Source organism: Macrotis lagotis, chromosome 1 (assembly GCF_037893015.1).
Source record: "Macrotis lagotis isolate mMagLag1 chromosome 1, bilby.v1.9.chrom.fasta, whole genome shotgun sequence".
Taxonomy (NCBI): domain Eukaryota; kingdom Metazoa; phylum Chordata; class Mammalia; order Peramelemorphia; family Peramelidae; genus Macrotis; species Macrotis lagotis.
In genome coordinates, this window is record NC_133658.1 from 10158300 (window position 1) to 10182355 (window position 24056).

Below are 24056 nucleotides of genomic sequence, written 5' to 3' on the forward strand. Positions count from 1 at the left end.
CATGTAAAAAAACTAAGTACATATGAGAAAATATAGATATGAGGTAAAGGGAAGATTTCTGAACAAGGTTCCATTTTTGCTTTAATACTTAGGGGTGACTTAGGTACCATCCTAAGGGTCACTCTAAGAAGGATCCCTGGAGGGGCAGCTAGGTGGCACAGTGGATAGAGTACTAGCCCTGGAGTCAGGAGGATTGAGTTCAAATCCGGCCTCAGACAATTAATAATGACCTAGCTGTGTGGCCTTGGGCAAGTCACTTAACCCCATTACTTTGCAAAAACAAATAAAAATAAAGAAGGGACTGATCTCCACTCCCCACTTGGGACTTCCCCCTAAATTCATGACACCAGAAGCCCAATCCTTCCCCCAGCCCCTCCTTGGTTTTTCAAGAGTCCCTTGAAAGCACCCAACCTTGAGTTAGGAAGAACATTCATCATTACTTTCATTTTACAATGAGGAAAATGAGGCCCAAGCAAGCCAAGATCATTTATTTCCAACTCATTGGAATCTCAGAGATCATCTGGTCTAGTCTCCTCCTTTCCCAAAAGAGAAATCAGGTCCTTCGAGGTAATGGGGCTCCTCCAAAGTCTTCAAAGGAGACTGCAAACCCACATCCTCAGAAGCAGAACTCCTTCCACTTCCCAGCAGTTCTACCCCCAAGGGCAGGCGATTGCTCCAGGGTCATTCAACAAGCAAATGGAAGAAGCAGGAGCCAAGGTCAAGGAAACCTGGGCTCCTGATTCCCAGAATGGTGTAGAGAACCTTGACAATCTTCCCCTGAGGCATCCATGGAAGCCATGGGCATCCTTGTGCCTGCATCCCCAGGTCCCCTCTCTCCTCCAGGGCTAGGAAGACCAGAAAATTGCTCAAGTCCATCGATCAATAACCCAAAAGACAAGTTGACAAACAGCCATGTGATTCCTATTCTTGCATGCTCCTGGGAAAGTGGGGGGCAGGTCCAAAAGTCTGCAGTGGAGCAAAGCTTCTAGCCTGACTGATCTCATCTCTCAATGAGGTTTCTCGATTGATAGAGTTTTTCTCCAACCACCCCAGCCCATCTCCATCTCACCTGACCTCCTTGGACCCCTGAGGCTCAGTCAGGTACAGGACTTGACCACAGGCTGGTACATAGCATTAGATAGCAAAGACAGGGTTTCAACCCAAGAGTTCTGACAAGCCATGCTCTCTGTCTAGGGTCCTCTACCTCTGATTCTTCCCCTTGGGTACCATGTATCATGGGCCTCCTGGAAACCAGGATCAGCCTCACTGTCCAGAAATGGACCACTCAGTGTCCCGTGAATCAGGGAGACAGAACAGATGCCCACAGATCTGGGTTTCCCATTGCAAGCTTTGGCATCGGCCATACAACAGGAAGTTAACCATAAGAGATGAACCGAGCTTATTAATCCAGTTAGGAAAGCTTTGACCTGAGCAACAGAGGGCCCCAAGTCTAGACCAAGAGATGAGGTCGATATAAAACACTTCCTCAGCCTTCAAGCAGCATACATGGGAGCTCTAAAGAGCATTATTATGATGATCATCTTTATGATGATCCGAGAAATCTGGATGAGAGAGGGCCCAAGGCGGGGGTGACGATGGCTTCTCCGTAGTCTCAATTGCAGAGGGCCCCGGCAGGGGACGCGGGGCTGCTGGGAAGATGGGGGGGTGGGATACAAAGAGAAGCTGCTCTTCAACAATTGCTGACTCAGTCAAAATTCATTTTTCATAGCAAATACAACGCTGTTCAATGCTTCAGCCCCACTGGCACCAGACAACACTAACATTTCTCTGGTAAGTGGTTTTTGCTGGGGGCTTTTCTCATGAGACAGATCTGTTGGTTCAGTAAAACAGAGCAGAAACAGGAAACAAAAGATAGATGGAGGGAGGGAGAAGGAGCAGGAGGGAGAAACAATGCGTGAGAAGAAGAGAGAAGGTGGGAGAGAGACAGACAGCAAGGAGGAAGGGAAAGAAGAGGAGGGGGATGGCCAGGTGGCATAGTGGATAGAGCACCGGCCTTGGAGTCAGGAGGACCTGGGTTCAAATCCGGCCTCAGACACTTAATAATGACCTAGCCGTGTGGCCTTGGGCAAGCCACTTAACCCCATTTGCCTTGCAAAAAAAGAAAAACTAAAAAAATTTAAGATTCAACATGGATACAGTCCTTTCCATAATCCAAAACAATCATTTTACAGATGAGGAAACCAAGGCCCAGGAAAATTCAGGCAGCAGCCTTCCCATTACAACATTTTATAAGTATATTTCTTTTTCCCCTGTGACACCAGAAACCTGTGGGATTTACCATATCAATCTCAAAAAAAGAAAATGTGATTCTTCAGGAATTGAATTCTATCCCAGTAATAAGTTGGAAATATTAATATAATTCTTACCTATGCCATGGAATGCCAACAAATTCAGACACAAAACAACAACATCCTTTCTACCTACAGTAATTTAGATGCATTTCTCTAATGGCAAAATCTTTCAATATTACAATAGCATACTTCTACACTTTCAACTTTGAAAAAGAGACAATTTTCTAAAAGAGCTATAAACAGGGATGACCAGGAAATAAAACTCCAAAAGAAACATTCAAAGTTCCAGTGTCTCACTTTGTTACCGTAGTTTGGATCCAAAAGGACTTCCAAGAGACATTCTAAGTGATGTCCTCTGAGAGCAGAAGGGTCGCTATCCATGCTCTGAACTAGGTGGGGTATTGGTCATGCTACAAAACCTCCACTTAAGCATGGTGCCAGGTCATCATTTTATATATATATATGTGTGTGTGTGTGTGTATGTATATGCACATATATATATGCGCATGTATGTATGTACACATGTCCAGAACAAAAATCTCCATCAAAATAGCCAATCTAACAATATCCAGAGTCCCCATGATCGCCAATTATTGTACTGAACTAGCTTACAAGTTGAAAAATGAAAATCACATACGAAATGTTTCTTAAAACTTGTTGGAAAATTCTTAAAGAAAAAATAAATCTTTCAAATTTGAACTTATAAAATTCAAATTGATATATTTTTAGGTGTCATACATGAAACCCAAAAGGTGTTTTGAAAACTCAGTCTAAAGAAAGTGTATACAAAAGTACAAAGTCTATTTGTTTAAACCAGGAAAAATCTACCTAATTAATTTGCCCTTATCACACAACTCACTCTCTACTTTAACTTCCTCTAGTAAACTCCCAAATTAGCTCACATATGAATGTGGCCTTAGATGATTCAAGCTGGTATATACAAATCATCTTTTGGCAAAAACAAATTTATAAAGTCCAATCTATTTTGGGCATTTTGGGCAGAGATTCTGCCCAGAGAATTTCTGGATGTTTCTAAAAATCCCTTTTAAGGATTACAAGATTTTCTTTGTACTTCAGTTAAGAATCTTATGTAGTTCAAAATCATAGCCAAATAGCTTTAGTTACAATAAGCAATAGTAATATATGAGATGTATTTCATTTAAATTTTCTTAATTCATTCATTTTGTTTAGTGTCAACAATATAATTTTAATCTCCTAGTGTAGTCTATAAGAGAGATGTGTTATTCATAATTACATTAATACTCATAGCTAAAACAATTATTTGCTAATAATTCTTCATATTAGAACATTTAGGAACATCAAAACACCATAGCCACAATTATGCATTTTAAAATTAGAAATATCTTTTCTTTTTTTTTTTTTTTTAGATTTTTGCAAGGCAATAGGGTTAAGTGGCTTGCCAAAGGCCACACAGCTAGGTAATTATTAAGTGTCTGAGACCAGATTTGAACCCAGGTACTCCTGACTCCAAGGCTGGTGCTTTATCCACTGTGCCACCTAGCACTATCTTAAGTGAACATTTTTTTCAGATTATTTTGCACAGATCAGCTCTTATAAAATTATCTAAAAGATAATAAAAGGAGGGGCAGCTAGGTGGAACAATGAATGGATACAGCACCTGCCCTGGAGTCAGGATGACCTGAGGTCAAATCTGACCTCAGACAATAATGACCTAGCTGTATGACCTTGGGCAAGTCACTTAATCCCACTGCTTTGTAAAAACCAAAAAAAAAAAGATAATAAAAGGAGTTACCAATTGCTTAAATACCATACACTTTATAGCCATAAGACCTAAAAATATGGGTCTTTGTTTTCCTCTGTTATGAACGAATGAAAGAAAAACTATATAGAGTGAGAGAAAATTGTAGGTTTGGAGTTATTACAGCAGGTAATTGTCCTAGGTTCTCAGACTTTGAGTTACAATCTAAGAGGTCCGCCCATTCTATGACATGTTCCTAATATGATTCCCCCCCACATCATATGATGCATGATATGTTGATGAACCCCAATTGTCACAGGAGGTGTGTGGGATAATGTTCAATTACCAAATTGCTCAAACTCCGTTGCATTAGGTCAAGGTCTCTAGGCCACTCTTGCTTGACCCCCTGAGAACCGGATTCTTCTAATCTTGGGTTTGCCATCTCTGGAATGGGAGTAGGAAAAGGCTCCCAGTTCTGTGATTGGCTGGGCCGTTCCCTCTTTGTAATAGATTCCCTAGGGTCCAGGATATTTATGCATAAACAAGGATAAGGAAAACATTAAAGCTCCTTGAAGGTCAATCTATTAGGTCACACAATTGTTTATCACACAATCTCATTCTTATACAATGTTTTGTCTAAGAAACATGCATAGTTATCTCTTTCCTGGATCAAAGTGTAACAAAGGCAGGACAAGTTTCTGGATTTCCAGTCATCTGGCTTCCTGAGATTGTAATTAATTTATGTAGAAAGAATGTTCCTTGTCTTACAATAGTAAGAAGCCAGACCTTTTAGCAAGGTTTGAAAACTTTTTAACTTTGATATCTTCTATTGCATAATTCCCTTCCTTGGGACACTGTCCTCCTTATCCATACCCTTCCAGGGTCCCAAGAACCGAACCATCACTGCAGGTATGGACTGGAAGCTGTTTCAAAATTCAAGCCGGTCTTCAAACCCTTAATAACAGCAAAGTGGGTAGTGGGAACATGATGGAGGGTTAGAAGACCTCTGACACTCATTAGCTGGTTGACCCTAGACAGGTCACCTAACTTATCTTTCCCCTTCTGCAAAATGGGAATAATAATAATAATAATAGCATGTACTTCCCAAGATTTTAATAAGAAAAAATGAAACAACATCTTTTAAGTAAACCTGTTTGATTACTCTGTAAATGCTAATTATTATGATGACGATGATGAGGCTTTTGTGATGCTCAAATTGGTTCACGTACAGAAAAGACCTCTCAAGCTTCTAGGATCCATATCCATGTCAGCCTTTGCTGTGGCTCTCTCTTTGCTGCCACATGAGATACTACCTCCTGATTGACTTCTCTGGTCTTTATCAAATTGCCCCTGGCCTTGGGAATTGCTTTCTTGACCTCTCCTATAAGAATTTGCATCTACCCCTCTAATATCTTATTACATTTAGTCTAATGTCTTGGTTGAAACCAGTTTGAACGGCAATCCTGTCCTCCCAGGAAACCCAGTTTTGTATCTTCTGTGAATGGGGTAGGATAGCCTTTATCCAAGGCATGGATAAAAAGCTAAAAACCCCAGGACCAAGGCCAGAGCCCTGCAATATTACACCAGGGTATCCATCCAGGTTGACATTGAGCCCAAAATGGCAGCTCTTGGTCATTCACCCAATTCTGAGACCATAGGTTTGTACTCTTGTCTAGTCCTCATCTAGCCATCTTTTCCAAAAGAAGATAAGATAGGTTTTGTCAAATATTTAAAGTAAATTAACTATATTTTATACCATTCTTCCGGTGTGCGAGTCTTATAATCCTCCCCAAAAGAAAACCTAAGATTGCTTGGTTCAGTCAAGTAGGAAACCAGTTGAATCCCTTTTCAAGATGTTCTCTAATTAGCCCTTTAAGAATACATTCGAGAATTGTGCCAGAAATCAGAGTTAAGCTCACAGATCTAGAGGCTAGAAATTCTATCTTCTCTTGGAAAATCTGGACCCATCTGTCCTCCAGGAGCCCTCTTGTGCTCCACAAGCTTTTCAATATCATTGCCAGTGGCTTAGCCAGTCCATTGCTACCCAAAAACGTAGCACATCTGGGTCTGGTGACTCGGACTCATCAAGGGTGCCAAGGGCTTCTCATACATCTCTCCAGATATTGTTTTGTTTCTCTATTAGTTATTTTTGTTCTACCCTTGCCAGTCCAAAGAATAGTATTTTTAGCTAGGAAAATGGAAGCAAAATTAGAATTTGAGTAGCTCTTTCTTCTTTCTCCAGCTTCCCCAAGTAAGCAATCATATTCTTTCTTTGATCCTGCACCTCTTCATAATCCTCAATGTGACTTTAAAAGAAAAAAAAGATTTTGTTGCATTCAGCATCATTCTCTTCTGCTATTTGCCATCTAATACTATGGATCTTTCAGGTTCTGAGGACTCAAACATACAATTTATTTAATAAAAACATAATGAAATACTCCTTAGGAAAAGCAATTGATGTACCAGGCTTCAGGGTTAGTCTGCCCTCAAGAAACTTATACTATATTGTTACAAAATAATTATTGCAAAATTTAAATTTTTATCTTCAAAATTTTATTCTTAACATCCTCCCATTCCACCTGGATTGACTCTTTAGAGAATTTTAGTCCATGAAAGCCTGTCTCTTCTCTCTATCCTTGGAAATCTGTCCTACCAAAATAAAAGTTGCACATCCAACAGTGTCTGCATTTTTCTCCTTTTCTATCACAAGTTCTAAAATATAGCAGACTTCCCCCCCGCCCCAGAATTTGTATTACTTCTAGCCCAGCTATCTCAAACTCTCTACTGGTGAAAATGAGATCCAACCACTTCTCTCCCTGAATGATGAAATTATCATGAAGAAAAACCAAGGAATGATGAACTGTTCTCTCTCTGGGAGGGAGAGGATAATTGAAATCCCACTATGTGCTATTTCTGGCTTTTGACATGGTATCTAGTGACATCATTTGTGTTTCTTTCTCTGATTATCTTCACCCATGCTTCCCCCCATCTTCAGTCCCTGAATTATGTCACCCAAACATGTTTTAAAAATGCAACATTATTCCCCTGTCTCTCCCCATCCCAGCCACCCACCCAACTCCATTTTACTAGGCTATCCTTCACTTTTTTCTAAAGGTATACCTTTCCAAAGCCATCTCACTAGATTTCCTGAGGGAGTCTAGGATGTTAAGAACATGATTAAACTGGTGGCGAACCCCTCACACTCTCTTGTTTTCAGCTGGGCAGGTCATGCCACTCTCCTGACATGTCTATAATTGTTCAATCATTCCAGGCATGTCCGACTCTTTGTGAGCCCATTTGGGGTTTCCTTGGCAAAGATACCAGAGTGGTTTGTCATTTCCTTTTCAAGCTCATTTCACTGATGAGGAAACTGAAGCAAAAAATAAAAAGATTAAATGAGTTGCCCAGGGTGACAGAGTTAGTTAGTATCTGAGGCTGGATTTGAATGCATGGAGATGAGTCTTCCAGATTCCAGACTCAGGAACTTATCCACTCTCCCCTCTTCTGGCACTGCCAAAGGTTGGATAAGTGGAGTTTAAGTCCCATCCAGCTCTCAGATTCTATGATTCTCTCCTCTGCATCCCAGGGGACCTTGCTCATAGTAGGATCTCAAAAAATTTTTTTAAGTTTTTTTTTTTTTTTGCAAGGCAATGGGGTTAAGTGGCCTACCCAAGGCCACACAGCTAGGTAATTCTTAAGTGTCTGAGGTCTGATTTGAACCCAGGTACTCCTGACTCCAGGGCCGGTGCTTTATCCACTGTGCCACCTAGCCACCCCTCAATAAATTTTAAATAAATGAATCCTTCTTTGCCCTTTGTCTGGCATCTCCCCTGACCTCATTCATGATACTTCTCTGTTGTCATGTCTTAACCACATGGTAGGTTAATAGCTTCATCAAGGCAAGTAGGGACTATACAGGTCATCAAAAAATGTTTGATGAATTGCATTCATTCATAGAAGGAGCAAGTTAAGGAAAAATAATGGTCTGAGACCTACAGGTCTCTTCCTCATCACCCAGTAAGCATCTACTGTGAAGAGTGGGCACAAGGGTTAAGGTTCTAATACACAAGGCTACATTCACATGGAAACCAAGCAACAAGGCCATTAGAAGAAGCTCAGTTCTTTTCATCTAAATTCTTGCTTAATTGGTTAACAGTATGATATGAGAACCAAAGAAGTCTAACTTGCTTTGAGGTCCCCTTGAGAGACGTAGGACCCAGAACTCAGAAGTATGAGCCACCATCTGGTCTGGTCACGTGTGTCTGATCCTGGGCTCCCCATTTTGTCGAGAACCCCTACAAGCTAGAGATTAGAGAGGAGTCTGAGGAACATATTGAAACAAGGCTCTGTAGAAGGAACTGGTCCATCAACAATCATCTATTAAAGGCTTACAATGTGCCAGGCTTCCTGATAAGCCTGGGGATGTTTAGTTAGAAGAAGGCAGGAGGGGAGCAAACAGGTAAGTGTCTTCACAAAGAAGAGGGATTAGACAGAGGCTGGCAAAGAGTAGAGGTTTACTGAATGCTTGCTGAGTGAATTGGCCCCAGAAGGGAGGATTTGGGGCAATGGGTAGAAATTTCAATTTAAGGTAGATTTAGAGTTGGTCTAACATTGAGGGGGTGTCCAAGAGTGAATGGGCTGGCTACCTTAGGAGGTAAAGGAAAATGGATCTCCTTTTTCCTGGCCATCTTCAATCAAAGCTTAAGGACCTTGGGACAGGAAAGCATTAGAAGAGAATCTTGATGTATGGATGCCAGACTAGATGGCCTCTAAAGTCCCTCCCTTCCAACTTGGAAAGTCCCAGTCATTGAAAGATTTGGGGCAAGACTCATGGTCAAACCTGAGCCTTAGGAAGCTGGTTTGAGAAAGTGATGTTGAAGCAAGATTGTACAAAAATGGGAATGGATTGGATGCCAGTCCTTAAGAAGCCACCAGGAAGGCTCCTCACAATGAGAAAGGTTTGGGCACCACCATCCTGGGGCAGGATGTGCTGGCTGAATAGAGGGCTTTGCAGGGATGATAAAACTGATTCCCTCTCTTCTGTGCTTGGACCCCAAGGATACTCCCCTTAACCTGACAGCTCTGGACTGGTCCCAGCTGAGCAAGAAGGAGTGCCTGAGGTATGGAGGGAGCCTGCTGGGGAAGTCCTGCCAGTTTGTCCCAGACTTAGCACTCATGTCCTTCATCCTCTTTTTCGGGACATACTCCATGACCCTGACCCTGAAGAAATTCAAGTTCAGTCGCTATTTCCCTACCAAGGTAAGAACCCCACTTTCTGGAGTCATCACCCTTTATATTCCAACATGGAGACTTTAGGTTAACCTTCTATAAAAAAGGAATCTGAGTGGTCCCTGGAGGAAGAACGCTTCCTTTAGAGATGGGAAGCCTGGGACCAAAGTCTCATTCTACAACCAACTCATCATTCATTTTTTTGGTGAGAAAGGTGGCCCAAGAAGGCAAAATTCAGTATACATTTTTCACAGATTATGGGGCAGGTGATTGCTCATTCTACTGACCTCTGCTCTGATGGTCAGCCCCCTTCTAGAGTAGCGCATTCATCTCCAAGACAACCACTGCAGGCTACAATGTAGGGAAGAATCTGAGCAGATTCAATTTAATCCAATAAATGTAAAGCACCCTTGAGTTTAAAAAATCAAATTTAAGGGGAAGTGAAGTGGTGCAGTGGATAGAGTCAGGAAGACCTGAGTTCAAATCCAGCCTCAGACACTTACTAATTACCTAGCTGTGTGACCTTGGGTAAGTCATCTAACCCCATTACCTTAAATAAATAATTTTTTTTAATTCAACTTTACAGGGGAAGCTAGGTTGCACAGTGGATAGAGCACCAGTCCTGAAGTCAGAAGGACCTGAGTTCAAATTTGGTCTCAGATACCTAATAATTATCTATCTGTGTGACATTGGGCAAGTCACTTAACCCCACTGCCTTGGAAAAAAACAAAAAAATGAAACTAGCAAGCTTTGGTCTCCATTCGGACTCTCTAGTTCCTTTTCTGGATGGGAATGGTATTTTCTATCACAAGTCCTTTAGCACTGTCTTTGACCATTGTAACACTGATAAGAGCAAGTCCGTCAAAGCTGATCACACGATATTGCTGTTAGTGTGTTCAGTGTGTTTCTGGCTCTGCTCACTTCACTCAGCAGACATCAATGGATTTCAAGGGCTGCCCTATGAAAGGAGAGCAGACATCATCTCAGAACCAGAAGCAATGGGTGGGGGAAATGCACAGACAGATTGAGTTGGAGGTTTAGAAAGTCTTGCTGTAACAGTAAAAGTTATGCAAAGGTGGGAAAAGCTGCCTTGGGGTTGGAAGGGTCCAGAGAGCTGGGATGGAGCAGAATCATGAGATTTCAGAGAAGGGACCACTGGGGGAAGGGGTCCACCTAGCTTGAGTTTAATCTAGAAGCCCTTTCACAACATGCAGCCCTTTGTGGGGATGAACTGGAATAAGTGACCTCCAAGGTGCCATCATGACTTTGAACACCCCCACCTTGGGAAGGAGAGCCATGAACTGGAGGACATCCAAAGGTGGCAGCCTAGATGGGAAAAGATAGGACCCTCAACCAGAGGAGCCCCTCTCAAACTCCTCACCTTGGCTGTGTCCTTCACAAAATCTAGCATCCAGAAATGAATCCTAAATACTGCACCCATGGGGCCATTGTCCCTTGTGCCCTTTTAAGATACCCTCTCTTAAAGAAGTGAGATCAGCTAACCTGGAGAAGGCTGGAAGGAGGCAAAGTATTTAAAAGAGGCCCTTGGCAGAAAAGGATTTAGCTTGTGCTGCGTGGTCCCACTAGGGAGATATAGGAGCAGTAGATTGCTGTTTAGTCATGACCCCATTTGGGGTTTTCTTGGCAAAGATATGGGAGGGGTTTACCATTTCCTTCTCCAGCTCATTTTATGAATGAGTAAACTGAGGCAGATAGTGACTGAAGTGACTTGCTCAAGGTCACACAGCTATTACGTGTCTAAGGTCATATTTGAACTCAGGTCCTCCTGACTCCAAAGTCAGTGCTCTATTGGCTGCACCCCCAGCTACCCAAGAAATGAATTAGTTATTAGAAAGAAAATCCAAGCCTGAGTCTGGCTCACAGCCCATGTCTCTCTCACCAACACAGAACTAAGGAGTAAGGGTCCTTCAGGACTGGGTGTTGAAGATATTGTGTGTCTGATCAGGGAGGGGAGGGGTCCCATTGTGTAAAACTTCTGAATTCTAGGGGAGTGGGAGGAAGAAATTACGAGGGATCCTAAACCCACCCCTCAAATCCCCTTCAGAAATATCCCAGGGGGTCAGCTCTCTATTTCCTGACCTGACTTGAGAGTTGTTTCTCCCAGAGTCCCAGGAGGCACCCCCATCCACCATTACTACCATTCTGAAGATGCAGGTGCAGAAACCATACTGCCTAGTCAAGGGTCCTTAGTTTCCCCAGTTCCAACTCTTTCTTTGAAAGATTTTTTAAAAATTTTTATTTATTTAAGGCAATGGGGTTAAATGACTTGCCCAAGGTCACACAGCTAGGTTAATTATTAAGTGTCTGAGATCGGATTTGAACTCAGATCCACCTGACTCCAGGGTCAGCACTCTATCCACTGCGCCACCTAGCTGCCCATCTGACTCTTTAACTCCACTGTGAGACGTGTTTTCTTTAAAGACCTCTTTTTAATACCCCCTCCCATTCAAACATCTCTGATGTGACCCTGGACAAATGCGCCAGTGTGTACATTTTGCACCCTGGACCAAGGCCCTGGTCACCCCACCCTTGTTATGGCCCTGCCTAGCCTGCTCCCCAAACACAGATGAGCCACCTCGCGGTGCTCATGGCTCCAGGCAGGCTGAAGAGAGGACTCATGATAGTTCTTGAAAACTCTGTTCTCTTAAGCTGTGGAAGCATTTTTTCCCACAGTCTTCTTTAGATTATTAACTTGGTTGGCAAAACCTTCATTCATCTATAATGAACTATTGGCTCATTGAGTTATTTAGATAATCTCCAGGTCTGAGGGGGCAGCAGATGAATTTGAGGCATTTCTACTTGGTTTTGGATGACAGATCACAGATTTCAAGACTCCTTAGAAGTCACTAGCCCAACAAGCTCATGGATCTAGACCTGCAGGGACCTTCCCAGTCACTTACTCCAAACCCTCAATATTACAAATGAGGAAACTGAGGCTCAAGGTAACTTGGGCAATGAATGACAGAGAAAGGAGTTGAATTCAGGTCCAGGATATTTCCACTAACTGTAGTATGCTAGGAGTGCTCAGGGACGATCAAAAGTCATAGAGCTCTTGATTTGGCCAATCCCCAATTTCTCTGGCAGCCCCCCCCCACCCTGTGCCCCTCAAGTCCCAACCCTCCAACCTTCCCACACCCTTGCTGTCACCTCTGATGAATTCTCTCCTTAGCTACGGAAGCTCATCAGCGACTTCTCCATCTTCGTCTCCATCCTCGCCTTTGTGGCTCTCGACAGCTTCTTTGGGCTCAATACTCCAAAGCTTCAGGTGCCAACAGTTTTTAAGGTAATGCCCTTGTTGGTAAGGAAAAAGGAGAGTAGGGAGAGGAGATGTGGAGGGCTGGAAGCCCTGGCTTCCTGGGAAGGGACAGGGAGAGGTTCAGGGGAAAGATTAACTCTTTGCTTCCCTCCTCCAGCCCACCCGGGTAGACCGAGGCTGGTTCATCTTCCCCTTCGGGAAGAATCCCTGGTGGATTTACCCAGCCAGCGCCCTCCCTGCCCTCCTGGTGACCATCCTGATCTTCATGGACCAGCAGATTACGGCAGTCATTGTGAACCGCAAGGAGAACAAGCTGAGGGTAGGGTGGCAGTGGGAAGCTGAAAATGCGGGTGGCCAAAGGCCAGCTGGGCTCAAAGCTGCCAAAGAGGGAAGCCAAGATCTCATTTCATTATTAATTAGTTATTAGAGAAAGACAAGTGGACAATCGGTCCTTACCCTCAGTCTACAGACTATACCATTAGGCTTGGCCAAAGGCCTCCTGAGGCCTCTTAGTTAGAAACAATGACCCCTCCTTCTATAGGTCCATCTGGAGACCACCACCTGAGACAAGGACCAGGGGTGGGGGGCCTGGAAAGGCTTGGAGCCCCAGAACATGGTGACCCCTGCTGACATGGTCTCTCCTCCATCTTGAGGCTGTCGATGTGGGCATCCTCATGGCCGTGTGCTCCTTCATGGGCCTGCCCTGGTATGTGGCGGCCACCGTCATTTCCATAGCCCACATCGACAGCCTCAAGATGGAGACAGAGACCAGTGCCCCCGGGGAGCAGCCGCAGTTCCTGGGAGTGAGGTAGGAGAAGGCAGAGGCCTCAGCAGGGGGAGCCCAGGTCTTGGCCAGACCCCCCAAGAGGGACAGAAAGAATGGAAGGGAGAGGGGCAGCAGGTCTCCAAGTGCCATGGAGTCTGACTGCCCATGGACTGAAGGGGCTCACTGGTCACACCATGCACATCCCTCATCTCCTCTGTCTGCTTCCTGCAAAGATAAAGGCCACCTTTGTTAACCTGGCATTGAAGGCTCTTTTTTTTAATTTTTGCAAATCAATGGGGTTAAGTGACTTGCCCAAGGTCACACAGCTAAGTATTAGGTATCTGAAACCAGATTTGAACTCAGGTCCCCTGCCTCGGACTGGTGCTGCCCCACCTAGCTGCCCCTATTGAAGGGACCTGCACAGGTCCCCTCCTCTGCTCCAGACAAATTGATCTCTTACTCTCCAGCCTCCCCACCTTTGATCACACTGTTTCCACTCCCCACTCTCTCCCCACACACACACCTGAAACTTCCTCTCCACCTAGCTCCTGCCCAGGGTCAGCTCGAATCTTCATGGAGCCCTCTCTGGTTCCCTGGGCAGGTGCCACATAATAGCTGTCCCCCCCCAGTCAGCCCCCCCCAAGGGTAAGTGATTGCCAGTCACCTTCTCCTGGGTAAGTTACTTGTCTCCCCACTAATCCACATCTTGAATGATGAAGTATCTACTGTGTATCAGGCACAATACGACAGACCCAAGTGACAGTCCCATCCCTGGAGGATTGCATCCTATTGGCCAAATCATGGCCACAGATAAGGATGCACAAATATAAAGTAATTAGTGAGGGACCATGAGGGGTCCAGGGGAGTCGATCTCCCCTTATAGTCACTGCTTGGGTTAACTCAATACAATGAATGTTTGTGAAGTGACTGTCTGAGCAGAGTCAGCTGCCAGGCTACCTAGTAGGGGAATGAGGCATCAAAGCAGAGTCCTCTAAAATATAATATTCCAGGAAGCATTGGACGGTCTAATAGAGTTACCCAGATCTCCCTGGGGGTCTACTTCCCCCCATTGCCACCATACCATCTCCACCATGGCCCATTCACCATGGATTCCATGAGGGTGGTCCTTCAATGCCTTCTCCCCAAGTCTTGGGTGATCCTCAAGTCTCCAAAGCTGCACCAGAGGAATACTTGTAAGACCAAGAGAATTTCCACGACCAGTCCAGGGATGGATTGTGAGACTTCAGGGACCAGCATAGCCAACATTGGTCATAAGCTGATGCATCTCTAAACATCCAGATCTCAGAGTTGGAGAAGGACCATCAGCTGTGGGAGCAAAGTCATAGACATTTCCTTAGTGACTTCTTGCCTCCCACAGAATCTCCTTCCTGCTTAGATTCCAAAAAGCAAGGAAGCCATTCAAATGTCAATGATGGCCCTTCTCCTGTGTCTCATTGGAGAAAACAATGAGCCTGGCTTCTCTGATATGTCTACACAGTGTAGAGTGACAGATGCTCTTAGGCTGCAAAGGCTTTGTGCAAGGACCCTGTGAAAGACCACCCACCAAAGGCCCAGCCTGTCTACATCTGGAGACTTGGGGGTCACCTTTGGGTTTTTGGCTACAACAACCTGAATTCCCTTTCAATCCACCCTCCACTCAACTTCCAACCCCTAATTCAGGACTTTGCCTTATCTAATGGACATTATCTAGAAAGCTCATTGGTCAGTTCAGTGATCACTGATTCAGTTCCTGCCTTACACTCATTCTCTGCCCACTCAGTGGTTTGGCCTAGGTGCCAAGGTTTGGGTGGCAAGGTTTGGGAGAACTGAGAGCAGGGCCTGAAGGGAAGGAGGTTGGCATGAGGGCTTTCATCTAGAAGATCATGGTAGCCCCATGGGGGGGAGGGAGCAGTGATTGGTGTTGGAGAGGCACAGGAAGACCAGGGAGGGCAGGCCAGGCTCCAAAAGTCAGTACCAGTTAATCAACAAGCATGTATTAAGTTCCTACTGTGCACCAAGTACTGAGGCCATAAAGAAAGGAAAAAACAACTTCTGGTCTCAAGGGTCTCATTTTAATGGAGAAAGGACACAAGTCTCCAAATCATGGTTGGGTATAGACATGACCCTTGAGCCTCACCTTGACCTTGCTAATCATGTCTTCATTGCCAGGGAGCAGAGAGTAACAGGCATCATCGTCTTCATCTTGACAGGAATCTCAGTCTTCTTGGCTCCCATCTTGAAGGTGAGGCTCCCCTACTCCTACCAAGTGCCACCATGTCTCTCTAGGGTGAGCCAGGGAAGGCTTCAAGAGGGAAGGGAAAGACGTCCACCCTCTGGAGCACCAAAGGAGTCTCCAGGGGCCAGCAAGACCCTCACCCCAGAGGAGAGCACTTCTACCAAACAAACACCAAGCCCAATCTAACCCCAACTAGCTTCCAACTCCCTCTTCCCCATCCAGAGCTACCCCTTATTCCCAGAGCCTCAGGGTGAAAGGAGGCCCAATGGAAAGAGGTCCAGTTTACAATTAAGATATCATCCTTCCATATGTGGATGGACTGAGAAAGCTAAGGAGACTCTAGGAGGGTCTACTTTATTAGTCTTCACCCCAGATTGTAGAATCTACAGGGAGGCATGTTTGGACTCGAGATGAAGGATAACTTCCTAACAATGAGGATGATCCCAAACTACCTAGGGAGGTCACGAGTTCCAGGGATGTGTAAGAAGACAGGATTATTCTTCAGCAAACTGTTCTCTGACTTCTGAGGTCCCTTCCAGTTCAGATGTTCTATGATCCTGGGGGGTCAGAGCCAGCAAGACCCCTCCCCACCCTGCCCCAAGAGTTGACTTTGCCTGTTTCTCCCCATAGTATATTCCAATGCCTGTGCTCTATGGAGTCTTCCTCTACATGGGTGTGGCCTCTCTGAATGGTATCCAGGTAAGATTCCCTGCCTCATGTAGGCAACATCTCCACCCCCCCCACCCCACCCCCAATTGTTCTAGGGTAGCAAGAGGACAAGACCCAAATTTGTCTTTAACCATTGGCTGCCATGTCTATCCAATGCCCTGGAAGCCCACCAACATCTTTTCCTAAAGGAACAGTCAATTTCCCAGTGGTCCACCGCTATTTGGGACACCCTAGTGTCCCAAACCAGCACTCCCTTGGGGAGTTTGTGGGAGCTACACTTGAGCATTTCTGAGTCTACAACACAATCCCAGGACTCATGCTTCCAGTCCCAAGGCTTTTTACCGGACTGCCCCCATTGACTTAGACAAGGTGGTAGAGTGAGTGGAGAAGCCAGGAAGCCAGGCTGGGTGGTTTGGGGCAAGTTACCTGTTCTTGCAGTGACCAATGCAAGTCTCTAAGACACTTGAGTTGTATAGGAAATGCCATCCTGCCTTGGTGGAGTGGTTTCCTCACTTGGGAGAATGCCATGAAAGCTCAAGTCCAGTCCCTCTCTTCTATCAGTGAAGCTGCCCTTCCTGGGTCTGCCCAGCTAACTGGTCCCTTGATACCAATCTTGAGTGACCTGGATGGGCTAAGCTCAGCCCCATGGGATCATCCTCCCTCCCCAAGCCTGCCAGGTACTCAAGTTGACCATGCTAAGCCTTCTGCATTCTTGGTCAGCTCTGGGAGCGCTGCAAACTCTTCCTGATGCCCGCCAAGCACCAGCCCGACTACGTCTTCCTGCGTCACGTCCCTCTGCGCAGGATTCACCTCTTCACACTGGTGCAGGTCCTCTGCCTGGCCATTCTCTGGATCCTCAAGTCCACCGTGGCTGCCATCATCTTCCCTGTGATGGTGAGAACTGACCCTAAACCCATCCCTACCTTTCTTCATGTATCACTGAGTCAGGAATGTATCACAGAGTATCACATGTATCACTGAGTCGTGTATCACAGGAGTCAGGAAACATTCATGTGATGCCAACTGTAGACATAGAACTGGAAAGAAAAGCCAAAAACAGTCCCTACCCTCAAGGAGCTTATTGATAGGAGAGGAGTGAAGGAGGACATGGTGGGTGATGGAAGCAAAGCAGAAATCCCAGGGACTGTTCCAAGAAAATGAAGTGGAAGAGAGAGAGACGGAGACAGAGACAAAAACAGAGAGAGACAGAGAGACAGAGAGCCAAGAAGGCTTCACCAAGGAAAGTCTGGAAGGAAGAGAAGGGATCAAGAAGGGAGGGAGGAGAAGGGAGGGGATGCCTGATATGGGAGGAAGCTGGTGCAACTGTGCAGAGTCAAGAGATAGGCTTGAACCTGCCTTCTCCTATTGCTTCTCCCCGTTCCTCCTCCTCCTCCTCCTCTTCCTCTTCCTCTTCCTCCAACTCCTTCTCTTTCTCTTCTTCCTCTTCCTCCTTCAGCTCCTTTCCTTCTTCTCTTCTTCCTCCCTCCTCCTCTCCCTCCATACCCCTCTCAGAGCACCATCACCTCTTCCCCCTTCAGATCCTGGGGCTCATCATTGTGCGCAAGCTGTTGGATCTGGTCTTCTCCCAGCACGACCTGGCCTGGATTGATAATATCATCCCCGAGAAGGAGAAGAAGAAGGAAGACGACAAGAAGAAGAAGAGGAAAGGAGCCCAGGATGGTGGCAGCAGCAGTGAGGAGGTGGGTAGGGATAGGCCTGGGAAGGGGGAGGGACCTGAGAGCAGCAGGGAGGGGGCCACACCTGTCCACTCCAAGGCCACGACCAACCCAATGAACTAAGCAGCTGGCTATGATGTCACCCATGCTCTGGCCCCAAGGGGATGGTGACCCAACAGGGCCCAGTGGGAGCCCCTGCCCTCTCCTGAGGGCCCTAGCCAGGGGACACCCATCCAGGCTAATATTGGGGCCACAACTTCTCATCCACTGTGTAAAAGGATCAGCAGGCAGGACCAGGCTGCTCTGCATCACTGCCCCTCCTGAGCAGCCAGAAGCAAAGCAAAGGGCAGAGGATTAGAGACGGATGGTGCTGACCGGCATTGGGCTAGTCAGGCAGGAATGTGGCGGCTGCTCTGGTGGAGCTGGCATGACTCAGTCAGTCAATGAACATTTATATACTGGACTGTGCCGGGGATTCAAAGAAAGGGGAGTCCATGGGCTAATGGGGGTGGGTGGGAGTGAGTACTTAAGCAGCCCTTAAGGCATGACTTCTTCAGTGTGGGTATGGCCTCTCTCCAATGCAGATAGCCACCCTTTATTGCCCTTGCCAGCCATCTTCTCCATTGGCTGCAACTGAAATCTTTGGTCCCCTGGGACCAGACCCAGGTGGGGGGAGGAAGGGACAAGCTCAGAGGCAGCAGCCCCTCCCCAAGGTCAGACTTCTGGCATGGTAGACATTACTGGCACGGTCTATGGGAATCTCAGCTCTGCCCTCCCCTCCACCATGTCATGATGAGGCAGTCTAGGAGAATTCCATTGGAAGGACCCTTCCTACAATGAAACGAGTGCTGCTGCTATCTAGTCCAGTAGGGCCCTGCTGTTGAGAATACCGAGTGATCCCTGGGAACGTCTTACCTTCCAATGCAATTACATCAGTCCTTCCCCAGAGGGTTCTTCCCTTTACTAATCAATAAGTGTTTATTGAGCACCAGCTAAGGGGCTACGGTTGAGCTAGATACTATTGGAGTGTCCAAAGTTTATGTTTTTCAATCATATCCAACTCTTCATGACCCCATTTGGGATTTTCTTGATAAAGATACTGGAGTGGTTGGCCATTTCCTTTTCTAGTTCATTTTATTGATGAAGAACTGAAAGTTAAGTGGCTTACCCAGTAAGTATCTGAAGCTGGATTTGAACTCAGGCTTCCTGACTCCAAGTCCGGCACTCTTATCTACCTTGCCATCCACCTACCCAGAGTTTAAACAACCCAGATAGTTTAAGACATGAACCCTGCCCCAAAGGAGCTTAAAATCACTTGTGGAGATAGATGAGATAGAGAACAATTCAATAAAAATGACTGAAGGGCTCCTTTGAATTTGAAGTGCCTTTGCAGAGTTGTTTGGAAGGAAGAGCCAGAGATTGGGGAGGTGGGAAACCTTGAAGGCCACCATCTATGGAAGATGCCTTAGAAGGGGGTGAATGTGTCAATAGGAAAATGGGACTAGACTGAGAAAAATTCCATTCACCTCCCATTTTGGGGACATTCATTTTAGGGGATCCTAAAATGAGACCCACTTGTGTCTCTATGTCAAGGGTCATGGTGTAGGTGGGTGAGGTCATATTGTGAAATGGAAAGAACCTGGAATCAAAAGACTTAGGATGGAATCCCAACCCTGCCTCATCCTAGTTGGGGGACTTTGAATAAGTCATTTTACTCTCTGGGCTGGGCTTTCTCCTCTCTAAAGGGAAGCACCAGTGCTAACCTTACCTCCCTCCTTGGGCCGCCAGGGTGATTGAGGGGTTCCTGGTGATGATGATGATGATGATGATCACAAGGAGTTCTTTCCTCCTAGGATATGGGAGACCTTGGCTTGTCCCCTCACCACTCCCCAGAGGCTTAGCAACCCCACCCTCAGTGTTCCCTTGTGTTTTGTGAAGAGGGTGCCATTTGGGCCTTTCCTACCTGATTTCCCAAGCATGCCTCCTGTTCACATCCAGGGTACTTACTGGTTTTTCCTGATGTTTCTCCCCAGCCCCAGTTCCCTGCTCCCTCAGTTATAAAGATCCCCATGGAACCTGTCCAATCTGATCCCCAAAATGGTATCCATTGCATTGCCAGTAAGTAAACCACATCTGCTTGCTTTAACCTTCTGATGTCTCCTCCAACCGGTAGCTTTGGCAGTCTGCATGTGTGCTTCTTAGAGGATGTCCAATTCAGAGAAAGGAAGGGCCAGCAGAGTATAGATGGGGGCTGAGCCATGAACATTAACTAGAACTTAGGTCAGACTCAGAGACTAGATCACCCCTTGAACTTTGTGGTGATAGACAAAGACACCCAAGGCTCCCAGATCATAGGATTCTCTGAACCAGGCTTTAGAAGTAGAAGATCTCATCTAAAGGTCCTTACTCCAGAGTGCATGAACTTTTTAGAAATATTCTGATCAATGGATTTCAATGTAATTGATTTCCTTAGCAATCATCTATTTATTTCATATTTCTTTCTGAGAAGGGGCCCAAGAAACACAAAAGGCAAAAAAGTCCCATTCTCGGCAAACTCCTCTTTTTTATAGAGAAAACCAAGGGCCAAGGAGGAAAGTAGTGCCCCTCTCATGACCTCATCTCCCCACCACCAAGACAACCCATATCCTCCTTAAAAGTTTAGCCCAGGGGGCAGCTAGGCCGCGTAGTGGATAGAGCGCCAGCCCTGGAGTCAGGAGTCCCTGAGTTCAAATCCGGTATCAGACACTTGATAATTACCTAGCTGTGTGGCCTTGGGCAAGCCACTTAACCCCATTTGCCTTGCAAAAACCTAAAAAAAAAAAAAAAGTTTAGCCCAGGCCTCAGTAGGGCTACTCACCATCCTTTGGGGGGCAGCCCATTCTGCAAGTGATGTCCCCCAAACTCTCCTTTGCCCTTCTCTACTACTTATCTTGTCTAGTACTTATTTTATTTGTCTTGTTGTGAAGCTAGCCTGCTCTTGGGGAGCATGGCTCCCCAAATTCTCCCACCTTCTTCCTACATCTACTGAAATACCCTTTTGTGGTGTTTCTCCCAAGAGCCTAACCTGTAAACTTGATTTTTTTTTGGCAAGGCTATGGGGCTAAGTGACTTGCCCAAGGTCACACAGCTAGTGTCTGAGGCTGGATTTGAACTCAGGCCCTCTTGACTCCAGGACAGGTGCTCTATTCACCACACCACCTAGCGGCTTCAACTTTTTGTAGTAACTAGTAAACTTTGAATAAAAATGCAAGCCTTTCTTACTCCAGGTCAGATGGTCTGTGAGTTTTTCACCTAGAATGAACCAATCTCCTGTGACTTCCTCTACTCCCCCCAGCTCCCTCCCTCCCTCTCTGACTTCCTTGGCTCCTATGTCTCCATCTCTCCCTCTGGAGCCTCTTCCCCCTTTCTCCTGCAGTTGAAGCATTCCCTGCTGCTGCCCTCAAGGCTTCTCCCCTAGACTAGGCTCCTCTTTCCCTCCAATAGTTCTCCAGGATTGAAGACTGGAAAGAGGGGCTTGTGCTGGGTGGGCAGGAAAGGGAGGCAGGGCTGAAGGAACAGCTTGCTCCATGACTCTCCTTCCTCCCATCAGGAAAAAGAGCTTCCAGTTGGAGCTATTCCCTCTGATCCCTTCCTCAGTGATTCCGACACAGATCGAAGGTAAGCATCCGTCCCTCTGGGGGTCATTGCTAGGACCAGGGGGTGGGCTCCCAAAACTCTGGGCCCAGCCTCAACCTCACCTTAAGAGGATGGTGGCATCCAAAGACAACCAAAGTCAGCTCTGTAGTGGGAGAACAAGGGAGGGAGAAAAGGTCAGAAGCAGGGGCAGAATAAGAAAGGCTTCCAAGAACCTTAAAGACTCCTTGTGGGAGGCACATTCCATCGCTGCCTCATTGGGCAGGACAGGGGGTACTGGAGAGGGGTTGCAGAATGTCCAGGAAGAGTTCAAAGCCTCAAGCTAGCTTCAATTTCAAGGGCAGGTGTTTATTTTCCCATAGGGTTGTTGCTCCCAAGTGGGATCCCCCCTGGGGAGTGAGTGGTCCTCCTGGGGAGGGGGTTAGGAATGAGGTAATCAGGGATGCATAGATGGGGAGCCAATAGCTCCGAGAGCAAAGCTGAGTCAATGAAGGACATGTGGATGAGAGGCAGGCAGCCCTTGTCAGGCTACCTCTTCAGTTCCTTCTCTCTCTCTGCTCTACCAGTCCATCTCTCCTGTTCCAGCCTCAGTCCCCCCTCAGAAGTCCTGTCTTTATTCATCCATTCACTGATGTGCCAGACACTATGGGAATCACTAGGGACACAAAGGCAAAATTTAAAACCAATCCCTGTTCAGCCTCCCCCTCCCGATGCTGTCCTTCTTGGGGTTCATATGAATAAAGAACAAGATGCTTGAAGGACAAGAACTAAGAGGCCCAGGAGAGGCTCCCCCTGCCCTCAGCTCAGGGTAGCCCCTCCTTCTCTACCCAGGATGGCTTCTGCTGCCAGCCCCGATGCCCTGCCAACATCCAAGCTCTCTAATCTCAACTGGCCCCATTATCACAAACAAAATTACCTTAACTGACTCTCCCACTCCCCTCCGTAGCTAACCCTTTCTTCTCAAGTTTACCACCCGCACTCCCTGCTGCCTCCCTCTCCGCAGAACCTTGCCTTCTACTCTATGGAGAAAATTAAAACCCCCCAGCAGGAGCTTCCTCTTCTCTCTCCCTCCCCAATCTCAACTCAGGACCCTGCCCCCTTTTCCTCTACTTCAGCCTAGGAAGAAGAGATAAGGTCTAGCCAAGGGCAGCCCCTCACTTGCTCAGGGCTTCTCCAAGACTCTGCCCTCCCCTGGAGTTGTCATCCTTTATCTCTCCTCCCTCTGGCTGCCAAATTCCTAGAAAGAATCATCCACACACAGTCTTGGCTTCCATTATCTCTCCACCCCCTCATTTCTCAGGCTCGTAACTAAAATTCTCATCTCAGAATTGCCGGCTCTCTCTGAACCTAAATCGAATGTCTTTCCTTACAACTCTATGAAGAATTATCCCTAGCTTAGAGATGGGGAAACTGAGGCAGGCAGCAGTTAGGTGACTTGCCCAAGGTCACACAGCTAGCAAAGTTCTGGGGCAGGATTCAAACTCAGGTTCTCCTGATTCCAAGTCACTGCTTGTAGATCTTATTTTATAGGAATAGAGTAAGTCCAATGTCTAGATTCAGTAGATAGCCCCACCAGCCTCCATCCTGGCCAGATGACATCTAGGGTGTTGGGGCTCCAAGGGACACACATCTGGATACCTCTAGAACACAGTGGAGATGGTCAGACCTGGTGACCATGCCACAAGTTAAGGGGTTTGGGTATATCTAGCCTAGACTTGAGAAGCCAGGGAAGGTCTGAAGTGGATAAAGGAGTGTTGGATTAGATTTCTTCTTTGCACCTTTCATCCATTGGTCTACTCTTCATGGTGAAAAAGAGTAGACCAATGGATGAAAGGTGCAGAGGACACAGGGCAATTAAGTGGAAGGATTTCATGCGAATAATTGGTGACAATTGTCTGAAAATGGAGGTTATCTCTGGGGGAAGGCGTGTTGGGAAAGGATAACTCTAAATGACCTCTGGTTCAAGAATTAATATTTTGAGGACAATTGGTACCCAATGACCTCTAATTCTGAGTTCACTGAACGTCAAAATGAGAAGGGACCTCAAATGTATTCTAGACCATTCTGTCTGAACCAATATCTCCATGTATTCCAAACTTCCTGTTGCCCTAAGTCTGGAGATGAAGCTATCTCCTGAAACTAATTCACTAAGAGTAAATTGATGATAAAAAGTTTAGTAACTACCCAGCTGAATCTTTAATTTGTAGCATTTTAGGTAGTTTAGGGGAAGGTGGAGGAACCTGTTCCTCATAGTCATCTGCTGGGGTTCAGAAGTACAGAAAAATCTGAACTTTCAGGATTGTCTAAATATCATTGGTTTTTGGAAGTCTTCAGAAGATAAGAGGGCAATTGACCCTGGGCTCCCTGAAGGTCCTTCCTGAGGAGGCAGAGGAGGCCCAGATGGGTCAATCCTTCCTCCCCTACTCTTTGCTCTCTGGTTGCCCCCACAGCATCACCTTACACTTGAAGATTTCCTGCCCACCTTCACCTGCCTTCAACTACTCCCGGAGCCTAGGTTTTCCAATGCCACAAGTGAAG

General features: G+C 46.2%; 1 protein-coding gene and 2 long non-coding RNA genes across 5 annotated transcripts in view; 1 reads left to right on the plus strand and 2 right to left on the minus strand.

The window, feature by feature from the left end:
* The window catches only part of SLC4A5 (solute carrier family 4 member 5), a 111598-nt gene extending 87542 nt beyond the window's left edge, over positions 1–24056 (plus strand). Inside the window, exons 16-27 of the mRNA XM_074195143.1 lie at positions 1730–1791; positions 9091–9291; positions 12452–12565; positions 12696–12864; positions 13181–13346; positions 15474–15546; positions 16171–16239; positions 16930–17103; positions 17748–17909; positions 19919–20003; positions 21475–21542; positions 23969–24056. Coding sequence (XP_074051244.1) covers positions 1730–1791; positions 9091–9291; positions 12452–12565; positions 12696–12864; positions 13181–13346; positions 15474–15546; positions 16171–16239; positions 16930–17103; positions 17748–17909; positions 19919–20003; positions 21475–21509 — 1310 coding nt within the window. The 3' untranslated portion in view covers positions 21510–21542; positions 23969–24056. The remainder of the gene's footprint in view (positions 1–1729; positions 1792–9090; positions 9292–12451; positions 12566–12695; positions 12865–13180; positions 13347–15473; positions 15547–16170; positions 16240–16929; positions 17104–17747; positions 17910–19918; positions 20004–21474; positions 21543–23968) is intronic.
* Positions 5761–13181, minus strand: LOC141493851 (uncharacterized). The gene is made up of 2 exons (XR_012470336.1): positions 12430–13181; positions 5761–6338 (listed from the first exon to the last, which is right to left on the minus strand). It is a non-coding gene; the product is annotated as an uncharacterized LOC141493851 (long non-coding RNA).
* On the minus strand, positions 13207–17945 carry LOC141493836 (uncharacterized). 3 transcript variants are annotated; one of them, XR_012470334.1, is made up of 5 exons: positions 16636–17945; positions 15442–15606; positions 14409–14630; positions 13969–14090; positions 13207–13529 (listed from the first exon to the last, which is right to left on the minus strand). It is a non-coding gene; the product is annotated as an uncharacterized LOC141493836 (long non-coding RNA). The 3 variants fall into 3 exon arrangements; XR_012470333.1 differs by having other exon boundaries at positions 15993–17945; XR_012470332.1 differs by having other exon boundaries at positions 15442–17944.